Source organism: Amphiura filiformis, chromosome 17 (assembly GCF_039555335.1).
Source record: "Amphiura filiformis chromosome 17, Afil_fr2py, whole genome shotgun sequence".
Lineage (NCBI taxonomy): Eukaryota > Metazoa > Echinodermata > Ophiuroidea > Amphilepidida > Amphiuridae > Amphiura > Amphiura filiformis.
In genome coordinates this window covers 56,126,872-56,146,164 of record NC_092644.1, presented here as the reverse complement: position 1 = coordinate 56,146,164, position 19,293 = coordinate 56,126,872, and the positions used below count along the sequence as shown (strand labels likewise).

General features: G+C 35.5%; 2 protein-coding genes across 3 annotated transcripts; one reads left to right on the top strand and one right to left on the bottom strand.

Moving 5' to 3' along the window:
* Positions 1-375: 375 nt before the first annotated feature.
* LOC140138015 (casein kinase II subunit beta) lies at positions 376-12,824 on the bottom strand. Of its 2 annotated transcripts, XM_072159847.1 has the most exons (8): positions 12,712-12,824; positions 7,503-7,604; positions 6,184-6,286; positions 5,753-5,868; positions 4,879-4,954; positions 3,303-3,492; positions 2,876-2,965; positions 376-1,043 (listed from the first exon to the last, which is right to left on the bottom strand). In XM_072159847.1, exons 2-8 carry the CDS (start codon positions 7,572-7,574, stop codon positions 1,034-1,036), a joined length of 657 nt encoding a protein of 218 aa, XP_072015948.1. In that variant the 5' UTR covers positions 7,575-7,604; positions 12,712-12,824; the 3' UTR covers positions 376-1,033. The 2 variants fall into 2 exon arrangements, with proteins under 2 accessions (XP_072015948.1, XP_072015947.1); XM_072159846.1 differs by having other exon boundaries at positions 376-2,965.
* Positions 12,825-13,059: 235 nt separating this feature from the next.
* LOC140138014 (DNA polymerase epsilon subunit 3-like) lies at positions 13,060-18,839 on the top strand. Its single transcript, XM_072159845.1, has 4 exons — positions 13,060-13,390; positions 16,486-16,571; positions 17,281-17,399; positions 18,547-18,839. Exons 1-4 carry the CDS (start codon positions 13,325-13,327, stop codon positions 18,789-18,791), a joined length of 516 nt encoding a protein of 171 aa, XP_072015946.1. The 5' UTR covers positions 13,060-13,324; the 3' UTR covers positions 18,792-18,839.
* The last annotated feature ends 454 nt before the right edge of the window (positions 18,840-19,293 follow it).

Sequence of the window (19,293 nt, the reverse complement as noted above, 5' to 3'; positions counted from 1 at the left end):
CAAGCTTACAAGTTGAATTCAGTATTTTCAGATAGCGGCTAAATTTTGCCGTTTTATTCTGTAGTTTTATTGATGATATTAACAGAGAAATCATCGAAGTTTTTGTAAGGCTTAGTGACAATGATTAACTGACATTTCCTCGTGAAATAATCGTGAATTATACGATCTTTAGCTTCTTTTCGTTGTTGAAAGGATTCAACCATGTTTCATCGTTGTTCATCACCGTTTAACAACTCGCGTCGGCAGCGTCTGCGAGTTTACTTCGCTCGGGCAGCTAAAGCTGGCCTCGCGAAGTAAACCCCGCCGACGACGCGGTCGCATCGCTGTTAAACGGTGATGAACAACGGTGCAACATGATTGAATCCCTAATTTAAAGGCTGATATCTCAATTTCCAATTTTATAATACCATAACTTACAAACTCAATATCTTCGCTTAGGAATGATTCAGATTTCATTGGGCATTATCATTGTGGAGCAAAGTATCTCTATATTTAAGATATGTAAAAACCTCAAAATTGATAACGTGCCCAAAAGTGTCTCCTTTTGACATGACACGTCACATGTTCTCTGTATTCAATTCTGTCCCCATTCAAACAAGACATACCACTGTAAATTGAGAAAGGTTCTGTTTTCAGATCCATTTATACTGATACTCACTCAGAAATATTTTAATTCCTATCAGGAATCTTGTTCACTCTGGTATTGGTGTTTCTACATGTTTTTAGAACCGGCAATACTTCTGTCTGGTTTTGATGACGCCACCAAACTTTCTTGTTGCCGAGTATTTATGACCTGGTCATAAATTTTGTCCAGTCTGTAAGCCCCCTTGTCCTTGTTGTCTTTCCCCCTGCTCCTGATCCAGATTCCTTCCTTTAGCTAGCGTGTAGTTTTGTCGGGTTCATGATCTACAACTTGAGCCTCTTCCCACCCAATAACGTGATTTTTGTGTTCAACATGTTCTGCAATAGCTGATTTACGGATTTCTGAGGCAGACGCTTTTCTTTGTGACTTATGTAGTAAATCTCTTGGTGATTACTTTCTCCTGTACAATTTACCAAAAATAACCCTGCATTTAGGAACCTATTGTTTAAAGAAATATATTAATTAATTGTGCTTGAAAACACATGCAAAAAACTGAACCTTTCTCAATTTACTATGAACGATCCTCATGAATCTGTTTCAAAAGATATACCACGGCCAACACAGTGTCTTCAAACAAAGAACATCAACTCAACAGTTGGAACGTCTCAAACACCCAACTTGCAACTTTACGCTCATTCTGTGGGAGTAGGTCACAAGTGGCAAACAGAAAGATTAAAACTTATTGGTCCATACGCAGTGACCCAAAAAATAACTCTGCATTTAGCAACATATTATTGAAATAAATATATTAATTAATTGTGCTTCAAAACACATGCAAAAATGTTTTAAGCCATTATTTTTGTGGAGACTTTTTGTGCTGATCATGCAAGTCACTGTAAAATAGTTTCCAAAGCTTTTATCAAATATTTTCATGTGAATTCACAAAAGAAACACCATAGACTATTGACCCCTTGCATGGTCATCTCAAAATGAGGTTCTACCCGCAAAGTGTGTGCTGTGTGCAGGTATATTAAATTACAGCACACATTGCAAAAGCCTTCTGGCATGTTGCTAATAAAAATACACTTTTTGCGTATGCGTTTGCAGGGAGTAAGATAGCAGAACCATGCAAAGGTGAATAACTGAATATAGGCAAGTTTTGTTGTCTATATAATGCAAAAGACATGGTGATGATTGTTGAATACCCTATATATCCTTGATCAAAAGAGCTGTAGTGTATCACTTAGGGTTATTGCACGGTGCAGGGAAATAATGCATTGCAATCTTAAATCTCGCCTTACATCACACAAACACAAGTTTTTTGTGACCTCTTATAGAGTTCCTTCATGTAAAATTGCATGGAGTTAGCAGAACACCGATATCTTCTATAGAAGGATTATACAGCTTTATACTGTAAATTGCTTCATTCCTCAATAAAGTCTTTACACTAGTCTAACTCATGAATACCTAACACCCTGAAATTGAACACAAATTATCTGTGTAGGCTTTGAGATTTAATGACTCGATATTGATCTATGATTTTAAACTTTTTTTGTATATGGGTGTGAATCAATTCCCAGGTTTCTGCAGGAATTCTTACCCGTATCCCATAATACTTTTTGATAGGGAACTCAAAATGACAGGTGCTGCCTATGGGTGTTGCATGTATTCTTCAACCACCCCTTAAACTGGAACCTTTTCATATGTAGTCGAGACACACACATTTCCAGCAACTTAAACCAGTTGGTTACAATTAACAATACATTTATAAAACATCAGACAAGTGCCTAATCAGTATTGCTAAAGAATAAAATAAACACAGTTATAAGTACAATCCCAAGCTTAAATGATATTGGGTACCAACTGAGTTGATTATTCAAAATACCACACAATATTCCAGTGAATTATTTTGAATAAACAAAAGTTGCTGAAAAAGTGATGTGCTCAACAAATCAAACTGTGAAATTCCAAGGTTCCACACTTGATGAGGGCACTCGTTGCCATTAAAATGTCTACAAAAACATGGCATAGACCCCAACAGGTGTCGTAAACATGCCCATGTTTTCTATGATACCGCCCAAACTTACGGGCTCTCTCAAGATAATCATAATTATACAACTTTGATAGTGTTCTTTTTCAGATATGTTTTTTTACCCATCAAGTTGTGTGTAATATAAAAGTTGTTTCAAATCTGCCACATAACAGATATATTTTAAGTATCTCTTGATATATATGCTAGGTCAAAGATTATGGTATAAAACCACCTTTTATTTGTAAGGTGGTTTAACTGACCTAGGACGGGATGAGGAGGATCGACTACGAGCTGCTGCTGCCTGGAGTTGGATGTCGTAGGCTGTTGGGTGAATCTTGAATCCATACAATCTGTTGAAAGAAGAGGCATAAGAAAATTATTGTAAGCATGTATGGAGAAGCAAAATCACAGAATTGGACTCATATTACAATAAAGCCCAATGTGTAATATACTACAGGCAAGTGTCATCAAATCATGCCCAGGTACAGTACTTAGCATTTTAGCACAACATTTTCATATTAAATGCCACCTATTTTAGCCTAGTTTATTCTTTGGCTCCATCTTTCTTCCTCATTTCTTATTAAAAGCAAGAATCATTTCATTGTTATACAAGAGATGAAACTGGCATAGAAATTATTAACTTTTTAAATACATTTAGCTAGTTTACAATACAGGTTTGAGTCTTACCTTGGGACAAACTGGTTTGGTGGCCTCTTGGGTCTGTATTCTGGATGAACCATAAAGAACATATGAGGGAACCCAGTGCCAAAGTAGGCACCATCTGTGTGGTGATGCCTGGAGGATTTAGGTGTGTACACATCTTGGCACTTGGGGCAGTATAGTTTTACCATAGCTTCCCCTGGCACATCTGATAAACCTGTGATGACAAATTAAAACAAGTAACCATATGATTATAAACAAAAGGGCACACAAAAATAAAACAGATCTACAATATTTACAGTACTGCGAATATCAATAATATAGTGATGCCATTAGTTTGTTCCAATAACACAGAAATCCACCGATTCAAAAATGAACTTGATGATACACGATCATAATAACTGCACTGACAACCTGTGACCTGGTTACCTGCAATTTACATATATATGCTCATTCAATATATGATACAATAAGTGCTGTTAGGAGCTGGGAAAGCCCATGATCGAAATGTGCCAAAGTGTTGCCGGTGCAATATTGCTTACATTAAGGGATCTAAAATGAGCGTTTATTGCGTTTCTACAGTATTTTTTGTGGGACATGAGAGCACCTCAGACCTATCGAATTGCATTCTGAATACTGAAGCATGTCTTTCTGATATCAAATAATTTTCATTTTTGAAAATCACAATATAATACAAATTTTATGACAAATTATAAAAATTTGATATTTTTCAAATTTTGATATATAACAGTCCTCGAAGTAAATTATATAAATCTAATGATACATTCTTAAAGTGTATGTAGCAGGGAGGAAAAGCCGACGGTCAATTGAAAATTTTGATCTTTCATATTGAAGATATGGATTTTTTCCCCCCAAAAGACCTAATTTTTTTGTGTGTTTTGGGAAAAAAATCCATATCTTCAATACGAAAGGTCAAAATTTTCAATTGATCGTCGGCTTTTCATCCTACCTACATACACTTTAAGTATAAATCATCAGATTTATAAAGTTTACTTCAAGTACTGTTAAATATCAAAAATATCAATTTTAATGATTTGCCATAAAATGTGTATTAAATTGCGAATTTCAAAAAATCAAAATTATTTGATATCAGAATGAAATTCTTCGTATTCAGAATGCAATTCGATATGTCTGATGTGCTCTAATGTCCCAAAATAAATACTGTCCAAACGTTCATACCCCAGCCCTTAAAGATGCCAGCTATTTTTTAATAATACAATGTAAGCTTGCAATTTTATGCATGACAATCACATCAGTGACCTAAACACTATAGTGTTTTCCCCAAGTGCAATGTGACATCAGAGCCAACTTCACTAATCTCAGCTTCAAATCATGTTCACTCAAAGAGTTATCATACACTATAGCTACATGCATGAAACTGCTGCCTTGATACATTGACATCACCAACAGGATCACACATAAAGTGTTATAGTGATTTTTGGACAAGAGGATAAGTACTTATTTCGAACACTGGTTATAGTTGAGCTCAAAATTGTGCAAAAATGCCAAAACTTATGACACAATAAATGCTAGACTTCTGCCTTCTTACCCAACCTGTAACAGATTCTGAGTAAATACTTGCCTATTGGGAGGACTAGCTGATTTTCACAGTATACTCTTGGACAATGTCCAAAGTCACCCTGTTGATATTTTTCCAGCTAGAAAAGAAAAGACAACAACAGTAAATTATAATAGCAAAGGCAATTAATGACAATTAATGATTTTTTAAAACTCTTAATATCTGCTTACAAGTTCTTCCATTCTGTCACATAACACAATTTTTTAAAATTAATTTTTCTAGGACTGTGAAATATATGTTAATAAAGATAAAATTAAACTAATTCTGTCACATAACACAAATTTAGCTTAGATTAATCAGCACTGGACTGCTGATAGTCAAATAAAGATTGTTACATTGGGAAATGGTGCAAAAGAATATTAGAGACAGCAGTATGTATGCGACTCAAGGCATTAGCCAGAGGGGTGTCCAGGTGTCATTTGGACGCCCTGTTTTCAATTTAGACACACTAAAATTTTGATTTTCATAATGGAGTGAACAGGAAGTGGACACCTTGATTTTGTAGAATAAGGTATTTTTGACCATTTTGGACACCCTAAAGACACCTCTCTGGCTAATGCCTTGATGTGACTATATTATGTAGGGTCCCATTTTAAGAACTCAGCAGCTAGGATGTACATGTATAGGCATCAACAGAAAATCTGGAAAGGAAAACTTACAAAAACTTAATTTTTGACAGGAAAGGGTAGATAACAAAATCCTAAATCATGATTAATCCAGAAAACTTACATCCTTACTAGGACTAGGTGATAATTTCATGGGTTTCCAAACTGAATCATCATTGCTTAGACCAAGGTTGCCATTAACTTGGCTCTGCTGCTAGGGAGGGGATGGGGGATAAAATTGGAGTAGTGATAATTTGTGACAGTTAACTTACCATAAGAGCTATTCCTCTATTTGTCATGATAAATCTTGCATGGATTAAACCATATAACATTTCTGCTGCTTGTTCTATTAAATCACTTTGGTTGGGATTATCATCTAATTCATCATCTGCAAAAAAACCCCAAAAGAAATAAATCATGAACGCCTGTATTGAACAACATGAACCAGAAATACACTGATTATATTACCAAACTTTGGCCAGAATCTTTGAAATAATTTTTGTAAAAATTCTTTGGAAAAAAATCCTAGTAAACATCTTCTTCTTACATGTACATGTAACTGTCAACTTGAGTTTTGATCATTCTGTGCATTAAAACTCTCCCATGCCTGTTAAACAATAACAACAACAACAACAACAACAACAACAACAACAACAACAACAACAACAACAACAACAACAACAATCTCCATACACCATCTTACCTGGTTCTAAATCCAATATCATATCTAATGCTTGTCTGTAATGTGGTACCTGCTCATTAAGACCCGTTAAATTAAATTTGTCCTGAATATAATCTTCATCCACCTGTGTAAAAGAAACAAAAACATTGACATTAGGCTAAAAAAAAAAATTGTTTGTTTGTCCTCCACAACCATTTGAAAATTGGTGCGGCGGGCGGATTTTTTTTTTTTTTTTTTTTTTAAGAGCATACAAGAGGATTTCAGTAGGAGAAACAGTACTCCACGGTCCATTTCTTTTCTCCCCCACCGCTATCTCCAGGCCGGTAAATTGATCATCAGCAGTAGCCGGAACATCTGACATTACATTATTAAATAATTCCCGTATATTTAGGGATATAGGGGCACTTACAAGGCGATCTACAATCACTTTCCTTTCACAATAAAACAAAACACATACGCAAACTCGTGAGGTCGCCATGTTTGGACTGCATCACTTGAACGTTGTTATGCAGACAATATAAATCACCACGTGAAAATATTTAAAAATCAAAAACTATTACATATATCATTCAAATATGTATTTCAAATGTATGAAAAATATTTTAATACAATGTATTTAGTACATTTTTTGCAACTTGTAAGAAAAATCGGTATATTTACACATTTTCACCCTGCGCTTTTTGTCCACAAACAACGCTAGCTATACGATATAAATTCAGTTCTTTTAATAGTACGATCGCCGAGTACAAAGTTCACAACGAAATATAGATTTGTATAGTGAGTTTGGAAATGCGGCCACAAGTATGATATGGTCTGCGTAAAATGCCTAAATCAAGACGTAAAAGTCGAGAAAGGTAGAAAATCCAACAAAATCGATGTTTTTAACTTACAGTTTTGGGGAAAATGTTAAAAAAAAAAAAAAAAAATAGAAAAAAAAAGTTGTAGGCGCGGGCGTAAAAATAGGTGCGAGGCGGTCGAGGACAAACAAACAATTTTTTTTTTTTAGCCTTATTTGCATCTAAGTATGCAAATTGAAAACACTCATAACATTATGCCATGGGTGGCAACACGGAAGCACCAAAAATTGGCATAAAAACATCGAAAAAACACTGCAGCAAAAGACAAAGTCAAACACATCCTGCTCTTCAAATAAAAAAAATAATGATGTGTAATCAATGAGATAAAAATGAAAAATTATGTACATTGTAAGCTAAATGCGTCCTGAAACACCCTGAAATTTGAAAAAAAAAAAATTATACTGATTTTGCATGAAAATAATTAATTGGTTCATTAGATGGGCAAATTAAGGGATTTTCCCTTATGCTGATTCAATTACTCACCTCACAAAAGAATTCATTCCCCCTTAGCCCACAAAACCATGATATCCACGAAACTTCCTCTGAACTACTCATGGTTACCAATTGTGTACCGTCTTCTTAAATCTGCAGAGGAAAATACAATGGAAAAAAATTAGTAACTTAAACTAAATTTCATTTAGTTGATGAAACAATACTAAAAGAGTTACGTGATTATTACTTGCAGTTTAACAAAGACAACTACAGGATTTATTGAATCCAACCTTTGTTTGGGCCGAGAATGCTCATGTAAAGGGCCGATGGAGAATATTCGATGCAACATGTCTTTGTTATTTAATTTATCCCCATTCTATTTCCAGTAATGTTTAACTTAAATGCACATTGATGACGTAAAATCAATAATATATTTTCCAGACATTTGCATACATGTAAGTTCACATAACATATTTGATTTTCCATCAACACAGATTCGTTAGATATATACGGTAACTAGAATTACGCGGTTCGTAATGAAGGTGGCCCCACAAAGGTTGGAATACCGGTATATAAATAATATTATCACAAGACCAAGTTTGATATAAAATTGGACGGATTGAGCGTGATACCTGAATTTATCGGTCGAGCTAGAGTTTTCAAATATCACACGAGACGAAGTCGAGCGTGATATTTGAAAACTCTAGCGAGACTGATAAATTCAGGTATCATGCGAAATAATCCGTCCAATTTTATCATTATTATGTCTTCAGAATCTTTTTTTTTGTCAAAAACATGATTTTTGGTCAAAAATGCAACTCTTGGTCAAAAATGATTTTGACGTGATTTTTGGTCAAAAATGCAACTCTTGGTCAAAAATGATTTTTTGGTCAATGTATTTTTTGGTCAAAAATGTGATTTTTAGTCAAAAATGTATTTTTTGGTCAAAAAAGTGATTTTTGGTCAAAATGTGATTTTTGGTCATAGCTTGTCACATTTTCAAACAAAAAATCACACCAAAAGAGACTTTTACACATAAAGTATATGGCCCATTTCACGGTTAGGCGCCACTTTTGGTGAAAAAAACTTGCAATTTTCAAAATGGATTAAATTTCATTTAATTGGGGTTTTCTTTTCCACATAAGTCCAGATTTTCATAAAAATATCATTTCCCAGCTTAAATCTCTCTACTTCTTGAAGAAAATTATAATTTATTATCTCATGTTATGTAATTTTTTAACAAATTTGATAAATATTGAGTAGTGAATATTTATACTTTTACTGTCCAATACATATATAATAGATATTTAAAATAAACAAGTATGTCATAGGCTCTCTTCTGACCAAATTTGGGCAAATTTTGTTGTGTAATGACAAATTTATGGCCACTTACATGTAATTTTTGTGGTAAAAAAGGAAATTGACATGAAAAGGTTTACTCAACAATTTTAATAATCAATGAATGACTCTGATATTTCACAGCTTTGATGGTCATAATATGGGTAATGTTCACAAATAATATCAGCCAGTTTGAAAGCACAGGTCAAATTCAAGATTCTTATGTTTGTGCAATTTTGGATGTGACAGATGTCAATGTGAACGGAAACCACACATTGTAAAGCAGAGTATGTTTCAGAAAATAATGATTCAAAGAGTTTTCACACACTCAGTAAATTAAATGGGATATATTGAAACATATTAACCTGTGTTAGTGTTCATTTAAAACATTGTTTACAATTTATAGAGGTGGATGTGACATTTTAATTGTGAACAGAATATTTCATTATTATAAACAGTTTGCTTGTCAAAATATAAGCTTTAAAGCACTTCTAACACATATATTTTGATAGATTCTATTGAATTGAGCAATGCTAAAATGTTTTTCCTGACCCTTTATATTTTTGCCAAGCAAAATGTTTATAATACTGAAATATTCCGTTCACAATTGAAAATGTCACATCCGCTTCTGTAAATTGTATACAAAACTGTCCCTAAAAGACAACAACAAAGCCATGAAATAATCATATGTGACATGTATGAAATAATAAACCTATTTTAGAAAGTCAAATATCATGTTGTTTAAGTATTTTGGCCTAAAACTACTAATTTTGAGGATGTGACATGTGAACGGAAATTGAAGCTTTTGAATCTCCTGTCACAATTAAAGAAGGCATACTGAATTAAAAACTTATTGTGCCTTTTGATCCCCCACAAACCTGTAATGAAATAACTTCAAACTGGCATCCTAGTCCCATTCCTGTCTTAGTTCTTTGAAGAAACTATTTTGGATGTGACAGGTACCATGGATGTGACACATGTGAACGGAAACTTTGAAATGACATCTGCAAGCTAAGTTGATGAAGGAGTTTTCATTAAATGGTGTCATTAGATAGCTCATAGCAGGAGATTTTTAAAAATCAAGGAGAACAAATTCTGCCACTTATTTGTTAATAAATTATACTATTTGGAAAATTAATCGGATGTGACAAAATTGTGAACGGAATAAAAATTCAAAATATCGCTGTATCTACGTATTAAGAGCAACAAGTGTAATTTGTTCAACAAATAATAACAAGACTCTGAACTTTACTAAAACACACTAGTTTGCCATTCATGTAAAGTATTAGTCGATCTATTCCACATTGAATAAGGTACATAGATGTGAACGGAAAATGTCACATCCGAATTCAGAAATTTAAATGGTTCTCATGCTAGTTTAACTGACAACTACTACTTTGTTCATGTATGGCTGTATAGTGCAACTTGTTCATTACATAAAAACAACAATTAGCAGCTGGTAGGCTCAACATAGTTAAAAGTGGCAGCATTGGAAAATAAATGTCTGTTTTTAGGTTGCTAGTAAAATGTGGTTTTTGACCACTTCTGACCCCTGTGCGCCCTGAAAGATAAAAGCAGAAAGGCCGATTAAGCTAGTGGAGGTAGGCTATACAGAGACAATGAAAAATCACCAACAGTCAATTCTGTAACCCCATTATTTTTTACACACCAGGCCAGATACGTTGAAAATCAAAAAGTGGCGCCTAACCGTGAAATGGGCCATATATGAACTATGCACTCTATGAAGAGGCTACCAGTGTTCGTTTTAAGTGGTAATCCGGGCGTCCTGACGGCCAAAATTGCTGTCGGATTACCAGAAATTCACTGCCGGTTATCCGGCGGACGTCCACATATTTTTCACCATTACAGTGTCTGAATCGATGTCCTACGATTCCTCATCAAAATTAATTTAAAACGTAATTATATCTCAGTTTTCCCAATCAGTTTTCCATGATTTTAAAGCTAAAATCGCCAACTAATTGAAATAGTAATTGTTCGATAAAGTCAATTTAAAATCATTAAGCTTACGCACGGTCGTGTATGGAACATGATAACATCCATCCCGGAAGTCTTCGTATTTCGCTTTCACACCGCCGCATCCCCACATACCTAGTTTGGGCTCGATTATAATTAGTGTGCACTGTGCAGATTTCTTTTTCTCCGTACTCGTACTGTGTCTTTGTGATTGTGTTATTATTTCGTTGACCTTTGGCCTGTTAGAAGGAATCTGTAAATGATACACTACACTGAACATCGCTTCCACTCAATTTTGCTTGTTTGGAACTGTGCCTTTGAGGTCGTGACAGTTTGACAGCAAAAACGCGTTGTTTCAACGTCAGCCGCACGCGTCGTTGAGAAAAAAATGGCGAAGCAAGTTTCAATTTTGAGAAATCCCGACTTTGGGGGATAATATACGGATGACCAAAAATTTTGGCGGATGACCAGATTTCATGGCATGGTCATCCGCCGGATGACCAGATTTTTTTCCTTAAAACGGACACTGGAGGCTACAGATATGAAAAAACCCTGTAGCTCCAGGTGACCGATACACAAATTTATCAGACAGCCAGGTTATGTACAAAGTATAGGATGCAAGATTCTGAAGACATAAATGTTGATCGGCTATTGCGTTGGAGCTGCACAGTGGATTAATGAATTTGCTTCCGCCCGGACAGCCAAACAAACAAACAACCATCTGGATGATAACATAAGCCCCACATATGTGGGGAGGGCAAAAGCGAATCGAAATAGATTGTATAACAAATACTCTGTCTTGTTTCACGAATGTTCTACGTCGAACAACCGGAGTCTGTATGTGTATGGCCTGTTCAGACTAAATTTCTTATTCGCTGTCGAATACGATTTGTGATTCCATCCATTTTAACTAGTTTATCTTCTAAAGAATGTTTGGAGTTTATTCACGAAAAAAAATCATGGCATCTTATAAAATATACTGTTGTCACCAAATAATAGATGTCTAAAACATTGTAGTACGCTAACTGCTTTCATCAAAATCATTTGTTATCTAGATTAAATTACGAATGCTTGTTGCGTCGAAAATTTGATGTCGAATGTACCATCGGCCCACATCCCAAGTTCACATTCTAAACTGTTCCCAAAATACTATTTGGGCTTGGCACATTTTCGGTCTTTCATAACAAGAAAAACATTCCCAACACATAAATCTGGAATAATCCTGGTTTAAAAGGGCGAAACTACACTCGGTTTCAGAGAAACTCAGGTTGACACGAGCGCCCTGTTAATGAGCGACATACGCGGAGCTTTGTATATGCCGACAATTGTTTTGATGCGTAATTGGCCAATCAGATTACCGCATGATCAGTTGTTTATGATTGTGATGATCATGATCACAGAATCAGCCAACCAGAACCCCACTTCCATGTTACCGCTGTGCACGTTTAAAAATGTAAACAAGTGCTGTTCTTCTTTGGTAGAAACTCAACTGTACAGTCACTATGGTGATTGATGGGTGTGAAATGCAAGATCATCAAGATGTGCATGTGTTGTGTGTGTTAAAATGTTGAGTGCAAGTCAGTGAAAATGCCTGGATGTGGAAGTTTTAAAAGTGAAAAGGTGCGAAGTGTTCCTTTCTGCTTTAATACTCTCCCACGGCCCACATCCCAAGTGCAGCCCCTATTATAGAATCAGAAAATTCACATCTAGGCCTACCAGCTTGGCCAGATCCAGAGTCATGCCTTAAATGTTTTCTCCAGGATGACATTCCGACACATTGATGCCACACTCATTCATAGGAATGTCAGCCCACAGTTTTACGGACTCCATCGATCATGAATCACTCCCGTGTCATAATTTTGTGAAGGAATAAAACAGCTTTAACGGGTAAGAATGTTGAGTTTACTTTAATATATCGGTAAATAAGAATACCTTATATTTTACGTACCTTTCTTATCAGAAATGAAGCATCTGGTATGATTTATGATTAAGTTTCTTCGGTGACAACACTCGCTTTCACCGAGATTTCTCCTGAATTCGTCACCGGCGAACTGTGACAGCGCATGCGTAGGCTTTTGTGATTTAAAGATTTTTTTACAATAAAAAACACAATTTTTATCCAAAAAAAATTGTGTGGTATTTAAATGTAAATTATACATATAAAACAAGACATTTGCTTTTATATTTTAAGTATTTGATCTAAATTTGCCAGCAACAAAAACAGGAAGTAATTATATGACCTCAAATTTCTGTGACCTCCGTGTCGCGGGAAATCAAGGCAGCTGTGCATCTGGATTGTATACAAAGAATCCTGGCCTAAATTAATGGCTTGAAAAGTCACAAATACAGATATATTTTAGCAATTGTGATTCTATCTCGATGTTTTAACCTAAATACAGAATTAAGAGATCCACCCACTACACGTACGGTACACAAATTTAGTAAGCTTACTGAAGTTACTTATATTTGCCCTCACATTCACAAGACACAGCCACAGGACAGGACAGTTGGTTCTCATTTTTTTTTGCACATTTTCTGTAGATTTCCGCAGAAATTCAACGATGGCAGAGCGACCAGAGGATCTTAATTTGCCACAGTCTGTTATATCCAGAATAATGAAAGATGCAGTAAGTTGATTAATCATTTTGTACTTGTGACTAGTCTAGGACAAGGACCAGACTCGTATTTCCCATTTTGGATGTCAATGGGAAATACACACTTAACGATTTGCGCCGGTTAGAAACTTAAAAAAAAATCTTAAAAATTTTATCAATGTATATAAAAATGGTACTAACCTTATTGTGCTTGCTAATTTAAGACTCGGTTGAAACAAAATTAAGGATCGAATGCATTTTAGTGTCCAAAAGGCAAAATTATCGTCAAAGTTCTGCGAAATCGGCACCCTTGCGAAGGGTTCAGAATTGAATCGAACGAAAATATCCGATCTTTGCGATCAAAAACACAAAATTACAACTTTAAACATACTATTGGCAAAAGACATTATTACCAAACAATACAGAATAGAAAATTTGACATCATTTTCTCAAAATATTGAAAAATTTGCTCACTAGACATCTTAAAAAGTTCGCAATCCAATTCCCGTTCAAACGCGTGGGAAACTGAAAGTGCGATAATCGTGACTAGACAAGGACTAGGTTAGACCCTTTGCACTTGATTAGTTTCCTGTTTACCGCCCGCGTCCAAAATTGAAAATCTCAAAAAAATTCATTATTTTATTTTTATTTCTAATTTTCTCCTTTAAAATAACTTTCAACTACTTCTACTTGCCATTTTCTGACTTTAATAATATCAACAATAATGATGCATGAACAAAGAGTACAACTCCACCTTTACTTATTGTTGTGAAATAATTAAATGCCCGCTCTAGTCAAAACGAGTCAATAGGTGCTTGTAATAGTTCAACTAAATAAAGAAAATAAAAGATAATTAATAATTAAAAGTCACCTTGTCCCTTTTTCAAAATCTTTAACAGGAAACTAATAATCAAGTGCGAAGGGCCTTACTTCCAGTAACTGTAACTCTGTAATCTTTATTTAACATTATGACATTATCTGATTCAGGTCCGTAGATGTCATTATGTTTATGTTAAAGACTGAAGTCTTGCTGGCAGGACTAGTTCTAGGTATGCTAGGACTAGGTGAATTCAAATTTGCCGTCAAACTGCATCATTTTATATAAAAGCCCTTGGCCTTGAGTAAAGAAAGTCAAAACTGAAAACCTTTTTGTCATAGCACTTTCCGTAGCAAAGTTACATCTTGTCAAAGATTGACTTTCATCAAAAAGATTCTGCTAGCAAAATTCCCCAAAAACAGCATTTCGGTGGTGTTTCTACATGTAGATCTTAGTCTCATGATGATAGCAGCTTTTTTTAATGGAAATGCTATCAAAATCCCTCTAAAATTCCATGTGCGATTGTCTTATTTGGCTTTCTTTACTCAAGGGCTTTAATTTGATATATAAAATGATGTAGTTTGATGGCAAATTTGAATTCACCTAGAATACCGACATTCTACTGGAATACTGGGCTAGGCTAGAGACCAATGCATAAGTTAGTCGGATTTGCTGAAGCATGACACCGTGTAATTAAAGCAATGGAAGTTCAGAAGTAAACACAGCCGATCGTGGCAGGCGATTGCATCCAAAATGTTGCTAAAAATTACACTTCAGCAAAATTTTAGACTGTCCAAAATAGGCAAATCTTGCTCAAAAGATACAGTTGACTCATTGAAATAACTTTCATCCAAATTTCATAGTAGTCTACACAGCTTATTTTGCTCTGAGCTTGTTGTCGTGTTTGCTACCGAGTTCAATTTGAACTTGACTTCAATTTTTGACTTGAATTTGTTTTCAAACTACAGCATGTAGTTTTTGCTGTTTGATTATATATTTTGTTGTATGTCCCTGAAGAAGAGCAGTTTATTTGCTCGAAACATCAGGTTTTTTTTGTTGTTGTCTGCTTACATGTATGTGCAGTGATTTTCATCATTGTACACTTTTGTACTGTTTCCTGACACTTCTGTGGGCTAATTGGCAATTTTTGACCATCGAACTTTGCCTGTACCTACATTGGTTACGGTATTTGGTATTTTGTGCATAGTGATTTTCATCACTTGTTCCAGTGCACTTTTGTATTCCTATTGATCCATGTTGTTTTTGCACTTCTGTGGGCCTTGGAATTGGTAATTTTTGGCTATCGAACTTTACCTACTTCTATGCCTACTTTTGTTGTTTTTTGTCCCCTACTGTCTAGTCCATATTCCTCACATCAAGTTGGTACACCTTGCTGTCTTTCTTTGAAGTTGTTCGTATATTCAAGGTATCCTCTTGTATCGTTTATTGATCCTTGATGTGTTTTGTGTTCTCGTCTGTTGGATTCATCATTACCCACTTTTTTAAGGATGGAAAGTCAAAAAAGAGCTGGTACCGGGTACTTTATTTTTGATACAGAAGTTTACTTGCAGTGATCAAATAAAATTACTTTTGTGTACAACGGATCGCTATGGTGAAAAATAATGCACTAGGTGGTGAAAAAAACCCTGTTCTACGCCTTGGGCCTGAGTGACCCAGAATTTGCATTTTAGAGATTTTTTTTTTACTGGAATTATGAAAGTCGAAAATTCGTCTAGTATTCTGGAAGAGGCCAATATTATCAAAGTGGTATACATTTGTAACATGTGTCACGGACAGACATTGCTAATTAAGATTCATCCAGTACATGTACACTTTATTTTCAAGTTAATGTACATTTATGCATCCATAAATTAGGTAAATATTTTGGAAAAAACATTTTTGAAAACATACATTGCACTATCATTTTGAAGCAGCCTGTCCATCCGTGGCAAAAACAAGTTTTTAAAATATTTTTCTAATGCATGACTGAGGTTGGTCCTTTTGATGTGTTATTTGTGACCTTCCCGGCTTATTTTGTCACAATTCAGAACTACAGCACCGTTAGAAATCCTTATATTTTTGCACACTATGTTTACTAAAGTAGTGGTACAAAAATACAATGTAAAAATCAGAATGTTGAAAAAATATTGAGGGCTTCCTCAGCAAATGTTACATCATGGCCTTACAATGTACATGTAAGTCAAATTTGTATTTTTGTAATATTTCAGTTTTACCTGTAGACTTATTCATTGGTTCACAGGTTTATTTACTTTTGTATTGACTGATTATATAAATGTTGTTTTATGTATAGGTTCCTGATGGTGTCAGTATCTCGAAGGAAGCGAGAAATGCAGTGTCTAAAGCAGCCAGTGTTTTTGTTCTTTATGCTACATCATGGTAAGTTTAGACGAAGTTACACATATTTCATATTTCTCATCCCTGCTTGCTTCCTCTTTTTAAAAATGTCGGGGAAAAATGAGCACTCAGAAGGATATATTTTAAGATCAATCAACAAATTGGTGTAGACTCAGGTGGTCCCTTGATTTGGTGGATAACTTAAAATATTAAAATTGGAAAATTAAATATAAAGTAAGACTCATTGCACCAATATTTGACCTGTTACCACAAAATCAGCATAAAGTCGCCATGACTTTATGCATGTTTAGTTTAGTTGGTAGTTTTGAGATATTTGGTCTAAGTTGATGTTCTTTGTTTGCCGCCACTTGTACAAGCCAGTAGTATTATCCTTTGTGAATGGCCGATTGTGCCCCCATTCACAAAAGACAGACAGACATACTTAGTGGCTTTAACAGGTGAGTGAACACCAATGCAGTAGCCAGAGCATTTTGAGTGACTAACACCTTGCGAGTTTACGCTAAATTCGTGGTAGCAGGTCACATATGACTACAACCTCAAGGTGGATTTGAATTCAGCCAAAGAACTGTGGGTTGGTGTCACTCAGGAGCAAATTCTGGCCCACTCTCAGAATTGAGCTTCATGCTTGAAATTGCAGCTTCCTCCCCCACTTGATTCTAGTGAAATCAAACATCTTGACTAAAATTCATAATTTTTTATTATGGTTATTTTTTCCCCGTTCTTGATACAGTGCCAATAACTATGCAATGAAAGGTAAAAGGAAAACACTCAATGCCCAGGATGTGATGTCTGCAATGAAAGATATGGAATTTGAGGAGTTTGTTGAACCTTTGGAAATAAGCTTAGAAGGTAAGAATGGAATGGGAGACTTTGTAAACACGTTGGGTATTAGTATTGCCTTCATACTCGGAGATAGCCTGATATCAAGACAGGGGTGTCTATTCTTCCAGAAACTTTTAATTATTCCCTTGCCACATCCTGGTCTCCACTGAAACCCCACCCATCCATATATTTACCCAAACTGCTGAAACTGTACCCCAAAGTCATGGCACATCCCCGTACACCTTCACCCAGTTTATCTACTCCTTAATTGACTAGTTTCATTCCGTCATCCTACAAATCTTGAATTCTTCCCTAGATGGTACAGTTTGGACACTGAACCTTTGGATCAAAGGAAAGACTAATGGTACAAAGGGATGACAGATTTGGACTGTAAACACTTCTAGGTTCTTTATTATTTATAAAGCTGATAATTCTTCTTAGAATGTTACATTCTTACATAGATGTTAGTCTTATTGCAGTCTTTTATTTCTTTTTAAAAGAGAAAATTCTTCCCCAAGGGCTAAAACTATTCCCTCTCCTTTGGGGGCAAATAATGTTAGAATTGTTCTTGCATGACTAAGTGAGTATTGTGTTATTGATACCAGGGAAGTAGCCAGCCTTCTTGGTCGGGGGGGGGGGTTAGAATAAATACCTACATTTTTTACAGAAACCGTACATTGTACATGTAAAGTATTTGGGCTTCCAAAAAAGGCTCTATTGGGTCCAATTTTTGTCAGGGGGTCACTCTGCCCCCAAACCAGTTTGTCGATTTAACACACACACTGTTTACACCTGAATACATGTAGTTCTGTACATTGTCAACAAGTTATACAAGAATTTTGTTCACATATGTTGTGTGTAAATAAACGCCATTGTTTTCACCTACAAACATGGACTTGGAATCCACACTTACATGTACACTGCGAAACATGGACGTCCATGGTCGTAAGACAGCGTCCAGGGTCGTAAGACAGCGTCCATGGGTATTTGAGATTCATACTCTCTGTGAGGAAGATTAATGTCATATCTTTCATAGGGGGTGTATGGATTTCAACTGAAATAGCCCTATTAATGGTTATTGTAAGCAGAGTAGACATTGAGACTGATACCCTGTTGTTTATGTTCTGAATACATCCAAACAGTTTTCATCATTGCTATATTATATTCATTTCAGAATACAGGAGCGGACAGAAAGGAAAGAAAGAAAAGTCAGAGATGAGAAAGAAACAGAAAACACAAGAAGAATCAGAAGCCAACACATCAAGTGAAATGGAAGAAGGAAAGGAAGGAGCTGAGGAGGAGGAAGAGGAGGATGAAGCAGAGGAAGAGGAGGAAGAAGACAATGAGGAAGATGGAGAGGAGGAAGAGGGAAAGGATGATGGTAGTAGTGATGATGTACAGGTCATAGAGGATGATTGAGGAGGGACATATGTGCAGTTATAACCATCCACCACAAAACGACCAATATACTATTTTGCAGTAAACCTTTGACAAGCGCAACTATCGTGATGTTGTAAAATCAGAGCTAACAACGTGTACGACGCACAGTTCATTCATAAATTTCCACTCTGCAACATCAGATCACCTCAGCAGCCAATCAGAGACCAGTGCGTCCAACGCAATAAATATGCGATGTATGCTTAAAATAAGCGCTTGTTAAAGGTTTACTGCAATTGATTATAATAAAGTGGGCAAAAATGAATAATAAAACAATGCATCATTATGAAGCATATGTGTACTATTTGAGACCTGTTCTCTCAAAATGAGCAGAAATTCACCAGGAAAAAAGGAGATAAGGCGACAAAGGAAAAAAATCTGTTTTAGGGTGGATGGACTTTTCAGGGTCAGTCGGTCAGATTTTTTTCTGGTGAAGGCTAAAATGACCCTAAAATATCACCGAAAGCTTGAAAATTTGGCAAAT